General features: G+C 42.8%; 1 protein-coding gene across 2 annotated transcripts in view; it reads left to right on the top strand.

Moving 5' to 3' along the window:
- Positions 1-11,037: 11,037 nt before the first annotated feature.
- Positions 11,038-20,432, top strand: part of cul3b (cullin 3b) — a 46,687-nt gene continuing 37,292 nt past the window's right edge. For both annotated transcript variants that reach the window (XM_078410842.1, XM_078410843.1), the window contains exon 1: positions 11,038-11,383. In XM_078410842.1, the coding sequence (XP_078266968.1) occupies positions 11,321-11,383 (63 nt within the window). In that variant the 5' untranslated portion in view covers positions 11,038-11,320. The remainder of the gene's footprint in view (positions 11,384-20,432) is intronic.

Raw genomic sequence — 20,432 nt, 5'->3', positions numbered from 1 at the left:
CCATTTGATCTTGGCTGATCTATCTTTTCCTCTCAACCCCATTCTCCTGCCTCCCTTACTAATCATTTGCCCGTATCGAGTCCATATTGCTCTACGCCTTCCAATCTGAGTACTTGTCTAAATGTCAGTGACCAGTGGGGTACCGCAAGGTTTGGTGCTGGGACCCCAGCTATTTACGATATACATTAATGACTTAGACGAAGGGATTAAAAGTACCATTAGCAAATTTGCAGATGATACTAAGCTGGGGGGTAGTGTGAATTGTGAGGAAGATGCAATAAGGCTGCAGGGTGACTTGGACAGGTTGCGTGAGTGGGCGGATACATGGCAGATGCAGTTTAATGTAGATAAGTGTGAGGTTATTCACTTTGGAAGTAAGAATAGAAAGGCAGATTATTATCTGAATGGTGTCAAGTTAGGAGGAGGGGGAGTTCAACGAGATCTGGGTGTCCTAGTGCATCAGTCAATGAAAGGAAGCATGCAGGTACAGCAGGCAGTGAAGAAAGCCAATGGAATGTTGGCCTTCGTAACAAGAGGAGTTGAGTATAGGAGCAAAGAGGTCCTTCTACAGTTGTACCGGGCCCTGGTGAGACCGCACCTGGAGTACTGTGTGCAGTTTTGGTCTCCAAATTTGAGGAAGGATATTCTTGCTATGGCGGGCGTGCAGCGTAGGTTCACTAGGTTAATTCCCGGAATGGCGGGACTGTCGTATGTTGAAAGGCTGGAGCGATTGGGCTTGTATACACTGGAATTTAGAAGGATGAGGGGGGATCTTATTGAAACATATAAGATAATTAGGGGATTGGACACATTAGAGGCAGGAAACATGTTCCCAATGTTGGGGGAGTCCAGAACAAGGGGCCACAGTTTAAGAATAAGGGGTAGGCCATTTAGAACGGAGATGAGGAAGAACTTTTTCAGTCAGAGAGTGGTGAAGGTGTGGAATTCTCTGCCTCAGAAGGCAGTGGAGGCCAGTTCGTTGGATGCTTTCAAGAGAGAGCTGGATAGAGCTCTTAAGGATAGCGGAGTGAGGGGGTATGGGGAGAAGGCAGGAACGGGGTACTGATTGAGAGTGATCAGCCATGATCGCATTGAATGGCGGTGCTGGCTCGAAGGGCTGAATGGCCTACTCCTGCACCTATTGTCTATTGTCTATTGTCTTTTAGATAGACACAAAAAGCTGAAGTAACTCAGCGGATCAGATAGCATCACTGGAGAAAAGGAATAGGTGACGTTTCGGGTCGTCTGAAGAAGGATCTTGACCGAAAATGTCACTCATTCCTTCTAACCAGAGATGCTGCCTGTCCTGCTGAGTTACTCCAACTTTTTGCATCTATCTTCAGTTTAAACCAGTAAATCCATGCCGACCGTGTTACTCCACTGAGTCCATGCCGACCATGATACTCCACTTTCTCATCCACTCCCCACAAGCTATGGGCAATTTACAGAGGCCAATTAATCTACAAACCTGCACGTCTTTGGATTGTGGGTGGAAACTGGAGCACCCAGAGGAAGCTCATGCAGTTACAGGGAGAACGTACAAACTCTACACAGATAGCACCAAGATTAGGATTGAACCCGGGTCCCAGGTGCTGTGAGGCAGCAGCACTACCAGCTGAGCCACTCTGCTGCCTTAATTTGACTATTTAATTATCATGCAGTAATTATTCAAATTAACTTGCCATGTTGACAGGTTTTAATCAACTATTATTGTTAGTTTTTGACAATATATTGTCTAGGGTGTTGATTTGCAAAGCAAGAATATAGGCAAATGTTTGCAAGCTTCCAACTTTCAAATCAAAGAATATACTCTCAGCTCATAGCAATGAAATTGATTGACCGCTTTTACAATAGACAATAGACAATAGGTGCAGGAGTAGGCCATTCAGCCCTTCGAGCCAGCACCGCCATTCAATGTGATCATGGCTGATCACTCTCAATCAGTACCCCGTTCCTGCCTTCTCCCCATACCCCCTCACTCCGCTATCCTTAAGAGCTCTATCCAGCTCTCTCTTGAAAGCATCCAACGAACTGGCCTCCACTGCCTTCCGAGGCAGAGAATTCCACACCTTCACCACTCTCTGACTGAAAAAGTTCTTCCTCATCTCCGTTCTAAATGGCCTACCCCTTATTCTTAAACTGTGGCCCCTTGTTCTGGACTCCCCCAACATTGGGAACATGTTTCCTGCCTCTAATGTGTCCAATCCCCTAATTATCTTATACGTTTCAATAAGATCCCCCCTCATCTAAATTCCAGTGTATACAAGCCTAATTGCTCCAGCCTTTCAACATACGACAGTCCCGCCATTCCGGGAATCAACCTAGTGAACCTAGTGAACCTACGCTGCACGCCCTCAATAGCAAGAAAGGATTAAGGAATTTGAATGAGGAATATGGGTTAAATGCAAGCAAGTGATAGCTTAGATGGGCATTCTTGGTCTGCATGGATTAGTTGGGCCAATGCGTCTGTTTACGTACTGCATTTCTGTGCCTCAGTGGCCAATTCTCACATTGCTTTTAGAGTAGGTTACAGCGATGTAATCTCATTGTTTGTGAATTTCAATGCCAGTTATGGATTGAAACAGCCTCCAGCAATAAAACCATTATTATGGAATTACAGAATTATTACAGTATGGTAGCAGGCCATTTGGCCCATGGCGTCTGTATCAGCTCTCTACCAGAGTAAATCTCTGCTTCTTTGCAATCTGAGTTTCTTTGCAATCTTGCTTTTTCTTCTTGCATCACACACTTATCCAATGCTCTCTTCACGATACCTCCTCCACCACTTCTGCAGGAAGTGCATTCCAGATTCTGACTATATGCTGCACACAAGGGTAAGGGTTTTCCACACATCACTCTTAAATCTCTACTCCTTTATTTGTGCCTGCGACTTCTAGTAATTGGCCTTTCTTCTTCTTCTTCTCTCGTATGTCTTTTAGACCTGCAGCTCCGTTGAGGCGAGCCAGGCCAACGTGTCATCGTCCAGGTCAATCAGACCTCATTCACCATTCGGTGGCCGGTATTTGGGGCAACTGGTGACTATGTGCTCCACTGTCTGTGTTGGGTCCCCACACTCGCAGAAGGCACTGTCCACGAGACCCCAACCTCTTCATCGCTACTCCATAGCGTCCGACGCCTGTCCTCAAGCGATTGAGGATTATCCACTGCTTTCGGGGCAGGTCCTGGCCAGGGACCTGCAGACCGCAAAAAAAATTGACCCTTCCACCAAAGGGAACAAGATCTCTTGCCAGATCCTTCATCATTTTCTATACTTCTTTCTAATCTTCAGTCAGCTTTCAACTGTCCAAAACAAAAGTACCACTCTACTGTGTCTAACTAATAGTCCTCATTAGTGTTCAAAATCATGAGAGGAATAGATCTGTTAGACGCAAGGAGTCTCTTGCCCAGGGTAGTGGAATCGAGAACTAGAGGACGTCAGTTTAAGGTGAGGGGAAAAGATTTAATAGGAACCCGAGGGGTAACTTTTTCACGCAAAGTGTGGTAGGTGTATGGAACAAGATACCAGAAGAGGTAATCGAGGCAGGTACTACCATAATATTTAAGAAACATTTAGATAGGTACATGGATAGGACAGATTTAGAGAGATACGGGCCAATTGCAGGCAGATGGGGCTGGTGTAGATTTAGATTTTTTTAGATTTAGAGATACAGCGCGGAAACAGGCCCTTCGGCGCACCGGGTCCGCGCCGCCCAGCGATCCCCGCACATTAACACTATCCTAGACACCCTAGGGACAATCTTTACATTTGCCCAGCCAATTAACCTACATACCTGTATGTCTTTGGAGTGTGGGAGGAAACCGAAGATCTCGGAGAAAACCTGCGCAGGTCACGGGGAGAACGTACAAACTCCGTACAGACGGCGCCCGTAGTCAGGATCGAACCTGAGTCTCCGGCTCTGCATTCGCTGTAAGGCAGCAACTCTACCGTTGCGCCACCGTGCCGCCCAGTAGATGGGACATGTAGATGGGACATGTTGGCCGGGTTAGGGTTGGCCGGTGTGGGCAAGTTGGGCCGAAAGGACTGTTTCCATGCTGTAAGACTCTTTTTCAGGAACTATTCTTGTAATTTTTTCCTGGATCCTCTCCAATAGCTTTGCATCTTTCCAATTATCTGGCATTCAGAATTGAATGTAACACTCCAGTTGAGGCAGGTCAGTGTTTACTATCTAGTGGATTATCATATCATATCATATCATATATATACAGCGCGGAAACAGGCCTTTTCGGCCCACCAAGTCCGCGCCGCCCAGCGATCCCCGCACATTAACACTATCCTACACCCACTAGGGACAATTTTTTAATTTTTTTTTTAACATTTACCCAGTCAATTAACCTACATACCTGTACGTCTTGTTCTCTACTTAGATCTCACTTTCTTAGATCCAATTTGTACATTGCCACATTTTACTCCAGGATGCACAGCTTTCCTGTTGTCTTAAAAAACTCATGTATTTTGCAACTTTCTGCATCGATCTATACTGCTTAAAAATGTTCAGTCCATTGTGTTATGGCTCTGTGCATTTGGGACTTTGTTTTTTCAGAGATACAGATTAGTGAAGCTATGCTTTAAAAACTACATTTAAAGGGGACAGCAGGCTAAAGATTTAATTGTTCTACATTTAGAAGTGCACGGGGAAATATGTATTGTGGTTTTGCTCCAGAAATTCCATGTAAATAAATCACTAATTGGTGCAAAATGTGTGTTTTGAGGTTTTTCAGAATGTCTTCCAGTTGCATAAGAGTAAAGGTTGCAGCTGTTGTCTTGTACATTAGTTCTGATTCATTGAACACAGTGAAACAGAGTGATACCAGTTCATAGCTGGATTGAGGTCACAACACACCAAAGTTAAATGTACTAATAAGTAAAATTTTCTACGGAATTATTTTTAATTGCCTAAGAGAGTCGGAGAGAAATGTTCCATATTTCCATCTCTTTGAATTGGCCTCAGGATTTATTTTCTGTCACAAGGGATCACACAGCTGCTGAGGGATAATGAATCTTGCAAATGATGCACGTGACAATAATAAACCTAAACCTATGGCACCAAGACTGCATGAGGTAGGCTTGATGGGTTCATTGGGCTTTTACTCATTATTATCTATTGTATTTTCAAAGCAATGTAGTAATGTCATGGATTCCAGAGCCAGAGTACCAAACGAGAGATGCCTTCTAGGATTCCTGTTAGTTTATAATTTGATATCAGGCACAAAATCTTGCACTACCAAATGACTACGATGAACTATCCACATTAGAATAAATAGTGAGGTTACAGGCAGGAGTCTCTCTTGTGTAGAAAGGAAAAACAACGCAACAAATACTCTTGGTAGAGGCGCCAAGGGATTCAGTTTTAATGCCTGGAGAGCTGTTCCTTGCCTAAGGTGATCGGCAGTACAAGATGAGGGAACATATTAGCTGAGCGGTGCACCTTGCATTTCAGTTTTTAGTCAGGCATGTTCGCACCTCTAAAGTGTAGGAAGGAACTGCAGATGCTGGTTTAGACCAAAGATAGACCCAAAAAGCTGGAGTTCCTCAGCGGGTCAGGCAGCATCTCTGGAGAAAAGGAATAGGTGACGTTTTGGGTCAAGACCCTTCTTCGGACAGTCTGAAGAAGGGTCTCGACCCGAAACGTCACCTATTCTTTATCTCCAGAGATGCCGCCTGACCAGTTGAGTTACTCCAGCATTTTGTATCTATCATTCGAATCTATAAAGTTGCTTAATTATTAAACTAAACTGTACCAAGTAATCAGCAAACAAACAAGTCGCTCATGGTACTGCTTCAAACTGCTCAAAACATCTATCAATATTTTTAGTAGGGGAGGAGAGCTGCTGTCAGTTTATTGGAGACATGCGTGTTGAGCTACTTGATCCTTCCTGGCCTGACCTGTTTGCCAGCTGGTGCGGTGTAGCAGCCAGCTACCACCACACCCATGCAGTAGCAAATGTCTGTACTCATGGAGTGCATCAACCAAGCAGGATGCTTCATGTGCATGGGTGCTTTCCAACACAGATCGTATGTTGAAGTCAGGAGGTTTGCCTGCTCCATCCAGACTGCACGAGTACGTGCTGACGGACGCACTGAAGCTTGGTGCAGCCAATGCTAAGGCTCTGTTGGGTGGGGGGATGGGGGGGAGGGGGCAACAGTCTAAAGTCCTTCCACTGCTGAACAATAGGGGGCAGGGTGTGGTGGAGAGACGTCCCTTAAAATGAGGGAAGGAATTGCACCCCAGGGGACCACATGAATGGCAAGGATGAGGGGTAAAATTGTGTGATGTGTGTAAACACTATTGAATGTTTGTATAGCCTCCAAGAATGTTGGAATAATCTTTTGCACAGTTCCTGTACGGTACAGATTTTTTACTTGAATAAAGTTTATTTTGATTTTTTTTTAAAGTCAGGAGGTTTGATTATTTTCTTCAAAATTCCAGGCACATTTCGCACCATTCCTTCGACTTCAACTCACCCCACAGAGAGCAAGCCCAGATATTCCAGTTTCTATGACAGCATTTCACTAGAGCTACATGGAGTGTAGAGACACAGAGTGTCACATGAATACCACAGTGCATATGAAGCAATTCTTCGGTGATTTCATCTCACTTTATTTAAAATATTTTGTAAATTATTAAGCAATCTGAGCTTGAAATACATCCTGGAAGAATGATTTTTATTATACACATGATAAATTGGACAGTTGTTCTTTTACAGTATCATAATACAGTAGTTGTTTCTTTTTAACTAATTGTATATTTATCGTACATTTGATGGCGTTTTATACGAATGTAGACACAGGAGGCTGTAGATGCCAGAATTTTAAGGAAAAAGGGCCCAATGAAGGGCCCCACCCAGAAACGTTATCTGTCTATAATCCCTCCCCCTCCATAGATGCTGCCTTACCTGCTGATTCCCTCCAGCACTTTGTTTCTTGCTTTCATACAAAATGTATTATGCCTTTTCTGAAAACACCACTTCGCCAATAATTTATTTAAACTCACTTGTTCTTTTGCTTTCCTCTTATATTGCTCGTTATACATATAAAGTGGGACTTCGCTCCTACACATTTTCCCATGTGCTGGTTATATAAACAACTAGACAAAGTGGACCCGTTGGGCCCAAACCTCTCCTGCATTGGTGCAGCACCGTCCTCCCCCCCCTCCCCTCTCTCATCAACCCCCCCTCCCTTCTCCCCCACTCCCCCCTTCTCCCCTCCCTCCTCCCTCCTCCCCTCCCCCTCCCCTCCTTTTAAATTTTAAAATGTGAATAACTTTAAATATATAACACCGATTTCAATAAAACTACTTGCATTATCACTAAAGTGACAATGGTGAGTAAGGTGGGCCTAAAATTGTTGCGCTATCATGTACCGTTTTGGCTGAAGTTCAGTCACAAACAAGATAACAAACGAGAGTTTTAGTATATAGATGACTGTGTTTTGATGAGTTATTATTTAATGTGCTTTTCTCTCCATTTTCCACAACTTCTGCAAACTTCTGTCCTAAAGTTCGCATTGCTGAACATTTCCATTTCTTACCCTTTATCTGCATTGCACAATTTTAACATAAAATAGCCAGTGCAATGGATATGTTTCAGACCTATCGCTGTTACTTAGAAACAATGAAGATGCAGGTTTACAAAAAAAGGACACAAAGTGCTGGAGTAAATGCATGGAGACATCTCTGCACATCAGAGTAAGATGCCGCCTAATCCACTGAGTTACTCCAGCACTTTGTCTTTTTATGTAAACTAGCATCTGCAGTTACTTGCTTTGAAGTAATATTGATTAAAAAAGACACACAATTGCTGGAATATATGCATGGTGACATCTTGGCACAACAGAAGTGCTGCCTTACCCACTGAGTTACTCCAGCACTTTGTCTTTTTTGGTAAACTGGCATCTGCAGTTCCTGTTTCCAAGTAATAGTGATAAAAAAGATACAAAATGCAACTATCGACCAGTGGCACTAACGTCCGTGGTGATGAAGTGCTTTGAGAGGTTGGTTATAGTGCATATCAACTCCTACCTCAACAAGAACCTCGACCCATTACAGTTCACCTACAGGTCAATGGAGGATGCGATCTCACTGGCTCTCCTCTCCGAACTGGACCACTTGGACAATAAAAACACTTACGTCAGGCTATTTATAGACTACAGCTCGGCGTTCAACACCATCATCCCCTCCAAGCTGGTTACCATTGCGGGCTGGAAGAGTCTGTGTACCATGTGGAAAATGGAGTGTGTGAGGTTGCAGCCCCTGTTCCAATACCTAAAGGGGCTACTCCTTGCCTTCTGGCTGCACTTCTCACCCATCATCCTCATCTTTGGACACCTGTGCCTAGGGGAGAGGGTAGGGCCGAAGAAGTCCTGGTTGGGTTGCTCCTGGGCCTGGCCAAGCTGGCCATCCGCAAGTCACGGCACCAGGCTGAAGAGGGCTCTGCCCGAGCCAGCTGCCTGCCCTTTTTTCGGGGTTACGTGCGTGCCCGGGTGGTTTTGGAGAGGGACTCTGCGCTTTCCATGCGCACCCTGGGGGATTTCCGGGACCGCTGGGCACCACGGGGATTTGGATGCATCCTTGACAAGGACTGTAAGATCATTGTATAATAGTTTATTGCTTGTCTTGTATTATGGTGGTGTGTTTTGTTTTGTTTTATTGTCTTGTAAATATTATTTTAATATTTGAATAAATATTTTTGATTAAATCTTTAAATTTTTTTTTTAAAGCTGGTTACCAAGCTCAAGGAACTGGGTGTCTGTGCAAACCTCTGCAATTGGATCCTCGACGTCTTCACCCACAGACCACAGTCTGTTCGAATTGGCAGAAACACTTCTTCCTCATTAACAATCAGTAGGGGAGCATCTCAAGGCTGCGTGCTCAGCCCCCTGCTCTACGCACTCTATACTCATGCGAACTCTATCTTCACATTCACCGATGACACCACTCTTGTTGGACGAATTACAGATGGTGATGAGTCAGAGTATAGAAGTGAGATCGACCGATTCGCTAAATGGTGCCAGCACAACAACCTGACTCTCAGTATCAGTAAAACCAATGAATTGATTGTGAACTTTGGAAGAGGAAAGAAGAGGACCCACAATCATGTTTATATCAACGGGACGATGGTGGAGAAAGTCAAAAACTTCAAATTTCTGGGTGTGCATATTTCCGAAGGTCTTTCCTGGGCCCAGCACACTGATGCAATTATAAATAAAGCACATCAACGTCTCTACTTCCTGAGAAGATTACGAAGATTCGGTATGTCAGAGAGGATTCTCTTGAACTTCTACAGGTGTACAGTAGAGAGCACATTGACTGGTTGCATCATGACCTGGTTCAGCAACTTGAATGCCTGGGAGCGGAAGAGACTGCAAAAAGTTGTGAACACTGCCCAGTACATCATCGGCTCTGACCTCCCCACCATCGAAGGGATTTATCAGAGTCGCTGCCTCAAAAAGGCAGCCAGCATCATCAGAGACCCACACCATCCTGTCCACACATTCATTTCACCACTGCCATTGGGAAGAAGGTACAGGAGCCTGAAAACTCTAGGTACAGGAACAGCTTCTTCCCTACAGCCATCAGGCTATTAAACACTACAACCTCAAATAAGCTCTGAACTTCAATTGACTATTATTATTATTATTATTATTATTATTATTATTCTACCATAGTTTGTTTTTTGAGTATGTGTGTGTATATATATATATATATATATATATATATATATATTACTGGTTGTCACTTGCATAGTGCACAGTGTCACTGGCTGTCACTATTGCACAGTGCACAGTTTCACTGGCTGTCACTATTGCACAATGCAGTGTCACTGGCTGTCGCTATTCAAGTCAAGAGTCAAGAGTGTTTTATTGTCATGTGTCCCAGATAGAACAATTAAATTCTTACTTGTTGCAGCACAACGAATATGTAAACATAGTACACTGTAAACAATATGATAAACGAGAGAGAAAAGAAATTCAGTGTGTAATATATACACATACACACACGTACACACACATAAAGGATATATCCACATCCATATACGTGTATAATATATATATATATATATATATATATATATATATATATATATCACTGCCTATCACTATTGCACAGTGCACAGTCACTACAATACAATACAATACAATACAATATATCTTTATTGTCATTGTACCCAGGGGTACAACGAGATTGGGAATGCGCCTCCCATACGATGCAATAATTTAGGTAATTTAGACAGCAGCAACCCAACGGCTGTCACTAGCACAGTGTCACTAGCTGTCACTATTGCAGTGTCACTGGCTATGCCCCCCTCAGAGGGCCTCAAACGCTAGGGAGTAGAAATAGGGTTTGTGCACTGTGCAATAGTGACAGCCAGTGACACTGTGCACTATGCAAGTGACAACCAGTAATACTGTGCACTAGTGACAGCCAGTGACAGTGTGCACTATGCAATAGTGAGTCAGTGACTGTGCACTATGCAACAGTGACAGCTAGTGACACTGTGCACTATGCAATAGTGACAGCCAGTGACACTGTGGCACTGCACTGTGCAACAGTGATAGCTTTTGCGGTTGCAGCTCCTAGACTGTGGAACAGCATCCCTCTCCCCATCAGAACTGCCCCCTCCATCGACTCCTTTAAGTCCAGGCTCAAAACCTATTTCTACTCCCTAGCGTTTGAGGCCCTCTGAGGGAGCATAGCCAGTGACACTGTGCAATAGTGACAGCCAGTGACACTGTGCACTGTGCAATAGTGACATCCAGTGACACTGTGCACCATGTAATAGTGATAGCCAGTGACACTGTGCAATAGTGACAGCCAGTGACACTGTGCAATAGTGACAGCCAATGACACTGTGCAATAGTGACATCGGCGAGTTGCTCCTCCAGGACGCTGCAAGGCAGCCGGGTGATTGACAGCTTTGCCCCGCCCTCTCACCCCGCCCCTCAACAGATCTCGCGTCCAGGCGGCGGCCGGGGGGGGGGGGAGGGAGGGAGGGTCTCGCGAGAGCTGGGGGCGGGCCGTCCGGCCGGGTGACCTGCGCACTGAGGGCGTCGGCCGCCATAGCGCCGGGCAGCGATTCTTCACCCTCAACAGACCCCGAGAACTGGTTCATGGTCGACGGCGCCGCCGCCTCTCTGCCCCAGGGGTCGGTTAGGCCGGCCATCCGCTCCCTCAACACACCGTTACCCTCCCGGCGGCGGCTCCTTTCCCCCCTCCTCCCCCCCACGTCTCCTTTTCTCTGTCCTCTTCCTCCCCCACTCCTCCTCAAGTGAAGTCCTATGTGAGGGCAGCCAGCAGCCAACATGTCAAACCTGGGCAAAGCTGGGACGAAGAAAGACACCAAGATGAGGATACGAGCCTTCCCTGTAAGTAAGGGGCCCTGGCCCCGCGGTCACACAACGCGCCTGGCCGCAGGAGAAGCCCGAGAGGCCGGGGAGCTTCAAATCGAGGGCCCGGGCTTTGCGGATGTCAACACAGCAGCAGGCCCCTTGTCGTTTGATTAATATTCATGGGGCTTCCTGGAAGCCAAACTGGAAGGGCTTTTTCTGGCTGCTAAATGCGAGAATGTCTTCATTTAGAGAGCACGGTGCATTTTATTTTTTTAGATTTTGTTTGCTATTAATGTACTTCCTCTACCTCCACACCAGCCCATCCTAACAAAAACAGCAACGCACACATGACGAAGCCAATCAAGTATTTTATTGCGAAGGGTCTCGACCCGAAACGTCATCTATTCCTTTTCCCCAGACATGCTGGCCTGACCCGCTGAGTTACTCCAGCTTGTTGTGTCTATCTTCGGTGTAAAGCAACATCTACAGCTCCTTCCTACACAGGTTTATTGAGAAGCCTTGTCCGTGGTAGAGATGCTGCCTGCCCCGCTGAGTTACTATCTTCGTAGATTTTCGGGACAATGGGGTGTTACTGGTGATGACAGGACGTTGAGGCGGAAGGTTTACGGCGTAGCATTAATTTTCTATTTTAAATGTTACTCCTTCGGATATCTCTGTGCATATCTAAAGTTAGTGGAATGTTGTCTATTTATACAGTTTTCGGTCCAGTTGACCCCCATCCCCCTTACCTTTAGCAGCGATCAGCTCGCTACCATGTACTCCAACTTGATGCCACATTTGTATTTTAGTTACAGTGTAAGAATTGAAATGGTGTTGCCTTATTTGACATCAGAATTGTGTTCCTGCTGGAGATTTGGTTGTTCAGCATCTGTATTATAAATAAGGAGAAAGGTGTGAAGATCATGTATGACTTCTCTTATAGTCTAGACAATAATAATCAAGAAGACATAAATTTCAGGTTTCTTCAAGATGGTAGGAAACTTAGACATTGAATTCAGATATTCTAACTTATTGAACGATTATATTTTTACAGAACACATGACTTGAAAATATCTTAAATATCACTAATTTATTATTAAATTAATTTTACTTGGTCGGCTTATAGGACAAGCTGCGCATTACCTGATCTTGTTTTGTCATCCTTGAAAAGATAGTAAATTGAACAAACAAAATACTCTTCATGATGATTGTTCTGCTGATATTGTAACAGGCACATTTGTGACACAGATGGTAGTTTGTGGAAATTTGCATCAGTAGATGCTTTTCCTAGGCTGCTTTTAGGGGTTGGACATCCCAGATTATGTTTCTGATGAGTTAGGTTTGAGAATTGTGCTCCTGAAAGATCAAACTCTCAGTGGAATGTAGGGGTTGGGGCATTATTTGAGGAGAATGTAGATCTAAAATTGTATGTTTTTACAACAAAAAAAAATACAGTAAATGATAATGTAGATATTTCAAACTGGAAAATGAAGCTTGTTTTTATTTTGAAAACATCACTTGATATTACTTAATCTTTTTTTTGAACTGCTGCATCTCCATTATCTAATCTGTATTGGTACAGTTGCCCAAGTACAAATAATAGTAATTTGTACACGAAATATGAAACTTGGAGGTCAGTTCCTCTCTAATAATGAAAACGGCTGTTTATACATCATAGAATACATTATTCTGATTTTGATGGGGAAAATATGTTGTGTGAAACCAGATTGCTTTGATCACACTCATCGATTGGTAGGCTTGGCTTTAATGGGAAACCTAGAAAACTGCAATTATCCAAATTGGTCAACTAGATGTGTTTAAAGTGCAGAACAGTATAACAAACTAAATTATCTGGTCATCCTTAGTATCACTAAAAATGATAAGAAACTTATGACACAGAGCAATAGTGCCCAATTGGCATCTTGAGCCTACTCTGCCATTCAATGTGAACATATGTAATATAATAATACAGTATTCCTTTTGTGTACTAACCCCACTTCCTCTAATTAATAAATACACTGAGCGAACCTTGCATCATGAGGTTGAAAATAATCCAGTGTGAAATAGTGGGTCGTGTACTTGATTTGCACTTATGCTTGTTGCATTCGGATATTCAAACTCATGAAAAAAAGTTCAGTCTGACGAAGGGCCCGGGCCCAAATTGCCATCTGTCCTTTCTTTCCACACAAGCTGCGTAACCCGCTTAGTTCTTTAGTACTGTTTTTTCCTCAAGATTCCAGCATCTGCAGTTTGTGTCCAATAAATTATTTTCCTGTGGTACAGCAGAAGGCATGGGCACTGCATGGACAGAATCCAAAAACAAGTCAAAAGTTTTGTACAGGTCAATAAAATTAGGATTGGATAGAAATGACATTTTACAAATCTCTTAAAACGCAGATAGATGCAACCCCATGGTTAGTCTTAATCAACTCCCAAAGTTAATATTGCCTAGCATCCATAATGATTTTATTTATTGTTTTCAGCTCAGTTTGAAATTATTGTTAATTGAAATTACTTTTGACTGCTTTTAGAAAAAAAGAATCTATTTTGGTGCTTAAGTACTGTAACCAGAAAGTGATATAGGTTCACTGCAACACATTTGGTGTTTTACTGCTCCAGCTTGGATCAGATTTGCTTTGAGCAACGCCACCTGAGACCTGTTCATGTTTTGATAAAACTCTTTGAGTGGGATGGAATCAGCTTTTCCTTTGTATTTTCTATTGCTTTTCTAAGTGACAAGTAATAGCCATACATGTCAGCCTGACTTAAGCATCTCATTTAAACTGTTCTTAATAAGTGCCACAGTTGTTATGCTTTGGACAGACAGCTCCAATCAGCTTGAAATCTCCAAAGCTTCTGCTCATCCAGCCTAATACACTGAGCTTAAACAAACTGTAAATCTTTAAAATATTTGAAAAAAATCAAGGGATTTTCTAATCTTCCCTGACAGTTTTTATTACCTGTTTGGCACATCAATTTTTTAAAAAGTAAAACTTCATCCTTGAACTTTGTTTAAATCTAGATCAAACTAATGTTTACTATCACGGAGATAAAAGCAGAAAATGCTGAAAATACTCAGGTTAGGCTGCATCTGTGGGAAGAGAAATAAACATTTCAGGTTCCCATTGTCAATACTGGGAAAGCAACAAAAGAAGCTTGTTAAATTATAGGGAGGTTAGTGAGAGGATATCTCTGTTGTGAAATCAGGCTGACTTTTGTAGATATGGTATAAACAAGGGCATCTGATCAATGAATGAGTGGGAATACAGACAAAATAATGTAGGAGTTGCAAAATAGAGAGCCTGGCAAGTCAGACTGACTTTAATCCCAGATTTAATTAAAATTCCCAAATTTCTGAGGATGAAAGAAAGGAGATATGCCCAACAAGGCAATATTCTTAAAACTGGAGCATTAAGAGTTATGGATGTGTATGCACATAGATTTTAAAACTGCAGAAGATTAAGATGACTATGTAAAGCTATATGGAGTATTTTTTCAGTTGAATGTAAAAAGCAGTATTTCTCCAAGATATTGTTTGAGGTTTTCATTCTGGAGAGCACATTGCAGGAAAAGTATTTTCTGTGGAAAAACTGGGGCAGAGATTTGTCTGTGTTGACACAATGTATTACATTTTGAAGATTAGCTTGAATAACTTTGAAATTTTTCACTAGAACAAAGTTTTAGGATTTTAGAGTTCTAGAGAGATGCAGCAATCATTTATGAATTAAAAGAGAAATGGGGGGGGCTGTGGGGGAAAGGGCAGTTAAGAGCTTGAGATTGGGCAAAGCTCTTGGCCTTGTTGCAGGTTGCAGCTTTGAAAGGTGCTGTTGGAGTCCATATAACAGAGATACATTTTGTAGCAGCACATGCTGATGATGGAAGAACTGAATATTTAGGGTGGTGGTTGGATTGCCAAACAAGGAGGTTGCTTTGTTCTAAAGGGAGTTGAGCTTCTTGATTGTTGCTGGAGCTGCAATCATCCAAACAAGTTCCAACACATTCCTGACTTGTGCTTTGTAGATGGTGGAAAGGTTTTGGTGTGTTGGGAGTTTGCATGGGAGATTGATGAGAGAGTGTGATTCCTCGATGAGCTGGCACAGACTTTGGCTGAAATGGCCTCCTGTACCAAATGGAAATACAAAGCTGAGTCTCATGCCCTGGAATACCCATCTGGCAGCCACAGTATTTATGTTGGATGGTCCAGTTAAGTTTATGTTGAGAACTTAAAGGGTCGGCACGGTGGCATAGCAATATAGTTGCTGCCTTACAGTGCTTGCAGCGTTGGAGACCCAGGTTCGATCCTGACTACGGGTGCTGTCTGTACGGAGTTGTACGTTCTCCCCGTGACCGCAAGGGGTTCCTCCCACACTCTAAAGACGCACAAGTTTGTAGGTTAATTGGCTTGGTGTATGTGTAAATTGTCCCTAGTGTGTGTAGGATAGTGTTAATGTGTGGGGTCATTGGTCGGCACGGTCCTCGGTGGGGCGAAGGGCCTGTATTCACACTGTATCTTTAAACCATACTAAAATTAAGGATTCAGAGATAGTAATGACATTTAATGTGGTCAAACACTATTGTTGGAGATGGTCACTACATAACACCTATCATGCTCATGCTTAAATGGCCTGTTATACAGCATGGGAAACAGACCTTTCGGTCCACCACGTCCATACCAGCCAACAGGCTCCCATCTTCCAGCATTTGGCCTGTTGACCTTAATGCTAAACTATTCACATACTCATCTAGCACATCTTAAATGCTGTTAGTGAATGTGCTGCCTTTACTCAGTCTGGCAATGCAATCCAGGTATTCATCACTCTCTGGGTAAAAAACCTCCTCTCAAAGTCTCTCCAAATCTCTTGACTCTTCCCTTAAATCCATGTCCTCTGGTTTTATTCACCTCTGATAAAGGGAAAAGAACCTTGAAGTCTACCATATTTATAATCCTCAGTCATTTCCCATCATAACGTCTGCTCCAGGGAATACAGATCTAGTCTCTCCTCATAATTAAAATGCTCCATCCAGGCAACATTCTGTTGAATCTCATGTTTACCCTATCTAGTACTATGACATCCTTCCTTGTCCTTGGTGACCAGGACTGCATGCATTACTCCAGCTGAATGCTGAACAATGTTTTATAAAGTTGGAGCACAAGCCCCCCCCCCCCCTGCTCATCTGGTTCAATGCCCTGATTTATGAAGGCCAGCATCCTATATGCTGCCGTAATCTGCGCTGCCAACTTCAAGGACTTTTGGACATGCATGCTAAGATCTCGGTTCTTTAATAGTCCCAACGACCTTTCTGCACATAATTATGGATTGATTCTTGCTGAGGAGTTTTGAATAGAACAGAACATTGTGTAATCATTTGCAAACCAACCTACTTCTGATTTAGTAAAGGAACAAAGATGTCGATGAGGCAGCTATGCAAGGACGCTCACCCAAGGAGCTCTTGGTATGATATCCTGAGGTTGGGGTGATTGACCACCGTCAATAGTAAGCTTTCTTTGAGTGAGATATGACTCCATCCCAAATGTTCATTGACTTTGTTTCCAGGATTCCTTGGTGACATACTTCTTTAAATGCCATCTTGATGTCAAGGTCAGTCACTCTCACCTCCATTCAGCAATTTATTTCTTCAGCTGATGCCTGAACCGTTATCACCCGCCTGAACCGTTATCACCCCCCTCCTCCCCAGGCACCCACCTGTACTCCCACCTATCTCTCCAGCACTTTGTGTCCTGTGTATTAACCATCATATGCAATTCTTTGTTAAAACATTTATAGCTTTACTGGATTAGTAATTGGATACTGAAATGTATTCCAATAGTCCAAAAAGGGGTTGAATTGGGAACAATGTGTATCAAAGATTGAATTTTCTAATTTGTTGCAAAAAAGATTGGCATATAGTCGACTTTAAATTCAATGAAGATATTAAAAAAGGTCTTCTCTATTTTTAATTTTCCTGAAGGCCATTTGCTAATTTTGATTTGGGAGAGTGAGTCCTGAATATTTTAAATTCACACATGAACGTGTATTTAGATGTGCATGTGGCCAGCAGACATTTTTTTGAGTTTGGATGGTTGCCAGAATACTTGACAGCTGAGATGATGTACTGCCTTAATAGTATCTGCATTTTAGTATTGTTGAAAGGTGGGATCTTATCTGAAAATTATGTAATTGCAGTGTATATTCAACTAATCTTTTTTTCACAATGAAAGTATTTAATTTTTGAAACTGATTTGGTTGATTTAATATTTGTTATATTAACTAATTCATATAGACTAGATTTAACACCTGAAAATACCACTTCCTGAGTATTGCATCAGAGGATCCACTAACATTTTTAATTGGATGGTTGACTTCTTGCCTCTTTATCTGGATTATTAGAGTTTACTGTAGGGATTTCAAGTAATCAAGATTGGATACAGTCCTCTCAGTAAGGGACTAAATTGTTTGTTTGCTATCAGTCTCTGACTAAGCAAATAGTCTTAGACTACTATCCAAGTCATATGGTCTGCTCTCAACGTACTAATAATCTTTTGTGTATAAGCTTTATTAATAACTGTTTGGAAACTCGTGGACAAAATCCACTGTAGACTAGAGATACAGCATGGAAACAGGCCCTTTAGACCATGAGTGTGTGCCGACCAGCAATCACCCCCATACACTAGCACTATCCTACATACTAGGGACAATTTACAATTTTACCAAAGAAAATTAACCTACAAACCTGTACATCTTTGGAATGTGGGAGGAAATTGGTGCATCCAGAGAAAACCCACATGGTCACAGGGAGAACATACAAACTCCATACAGACAGCACCCAAAGTCAGGATCGAACCCGAGTCTGGCGTTATAAGGCAGCAACTCTACCGCTGCGCCACTGTGCCAGCCCAAAAAAAGATAGTTGTTTCGTTCCCAGTAATTTGTGAAACATTTTTTTAATTAACATTTTTCATTCCATTAACAAAGGTAAATGCAGCAAAGTTATAGAAACCCATTCTCTTTAAGACTTTGAAAGTATGTAGAACATTTTTTCCTTGTATTTATATCTTTACACTACCTGCTAATCTCATAATAACCATATAAAAGTCAACCATGTTGATGGGATTAGAGTGGCATCAGGTTCAACAGTTAGAGTGTGGCAGATTTTCTTCCCTGACAGGCACAGATGAAGCTGATTTATGTTAACAGCAATCTGTTGTTACATGATCACCATAACTAATACTAGACATTTTAATTTGTAATCACTTGGATAATCCCCAGATACCATGGTGGGATTAAAAATTGTTTTTGTACTGGTTGCCCAAAATCTGGACTCTGCCCCTTTAATTTCACTACTGTTCTAGCATAAGTCTTCAAAATGAATCTACCTTCGAGGTACAGCATGGAAACGGGCCCCTTGGCCCAACGAGGCCACGCCAACCGTCAATCACCTGTTCACACTAATTTACATTATCCCGCTTACTCATCCACTCCCTACACACCAAGGGCAATTTATGGAGGCCAATTAACCTACAAACCCACACATCTTTGAGGTGTGGGAGGAAACCAAAGCACCCAGAGGAAACCCACGCAGCCATCAGGAGAACGTGCATAATCCACACAGACAGCACCTGAAGTCTGGATTGAACCCGGGTCACCAGGGCTGTGAGGCAGCAGGTCTTCCAGCAGTGCCACTATATTGCCCAATTCTGAAGGATATTCTAGAAAGTATTTTGGAATGCATCGCATTCACTCATTCATTTCACTCCTTAACCATTTTGTTTTCCTTAGTCCATGGGGTGGGGGTGGGGGAAGAATAACAATTCCTTGTTCATAAACAGCGTATCATTGGTTCTGGAGGACTCCTGGGGACCTTATCCTGCCACTTATTTCACTGAAATTTTGTAACCCGTTGCCCATCAATTCTTTCCTGATTCTCCAACTGCTCACCTGTGTTAGACACCAAGCAATAGATATACCAATAAATGTTACCACTAGTACATCTTTGGGATGTGAGAGTAATCCGATGCAGCCAAGTGAAACTGCAGTGAGGGAGGATGTGCTTCCTGTGCGGAGAAAACACCTGAGGTTAGGATTGAACTTGGGTTGCTGGAGCTATGAGGTAGCAGCTTTTACTGCTTTAGCTGCAGTGTTATCAACATTTATACCATTACACGAGCGGCCAGGCTGAACCAAACCTTTGTTATTCTACTATTTAAGTGTCACTTTATTGATTGTGCCATGGTGTCACTATTTCTATTATGAATACATTATCAAATTTTACAAAATGTAGGTCAAAACTTATGTGATTGACCTTTTGGCATTTAGAAATGTCACAGAGTATATTGGTTAAAAGGGTATTTGACTGATTTCTCGTACAATTACTGGATCTGGTTTGTATGTGGAATGTGTTTGTAATTAACTGACCTGCCATCAGTGTTGGAAGTTAGGACAAACTAAATTAACATTTGGAGTAATTTGATCAACATTGATTTTCCAATAATGTATAAGTGGTGGTCTGGTTTGCAGATGTTTTCATTCAGACTGCCGTGAATAACAGGAGACCCGGTGAGGGGGGACCGCCGTGAAGAGCAACGGGGACCAGTGGGGAAAACAAAGGGAATGGGGGGGGGGGGGGGGGGGGGGAGCACTGTAGCTTTAGAATCCTCTGCCCAGGGGATAAGCCTGTGTTTGTTCGTTCGTTCCGGTTTAGGCGCTGTGCACAAGGCAACCAGCAAACAGTCACGTCCTTTTGTTCACTTTTGATTTCACGTTTTTGTGTACCTTGTGTGTTGTGACTGTTGGCAGACCAATTTCCCTCCGGTGATGAATAAAGTTTATCGTATCGTACTTAGCCACATGGTCAAGGGTGTACGGGGAGCAGAGTAAAGGACTGACCAGGACAATCCTGAGGGGCACCAGTGTTGAGGGTCAGGATGAAGGAAGTGTTATGACCAATTCTCACCTCCAGGTCTGCCAGTCAGGAAGACCGGAAGCTAATTGCCGATGGAGATCCCCAAGCTAAGGTTTAGAATTTATAAAGAATCTAATTTGGAATTATGGTGTTAAAAGTTGACCTGGTGTCAATGAAAAGCATC

Source organism: Rhinoraja longicauda, chromosome 13, assembly GCF_053455715.1.
Source record: "Rhinoraja longicauda isolate Sanriku21f chromosome 13, sRhiLon1.1, whole genome shotgun sequence".
Classification (NCBI taxonomy): Eukaryota; Metazoa; Chordata; class Chondrichthyes; order Rajiformes; family Arhynchobatidae; genus Rhinoraja; species Rhinoraja longicauda.
This window is presented reverse-complemented; position numbering and strand designations above follow the sequence as displayed.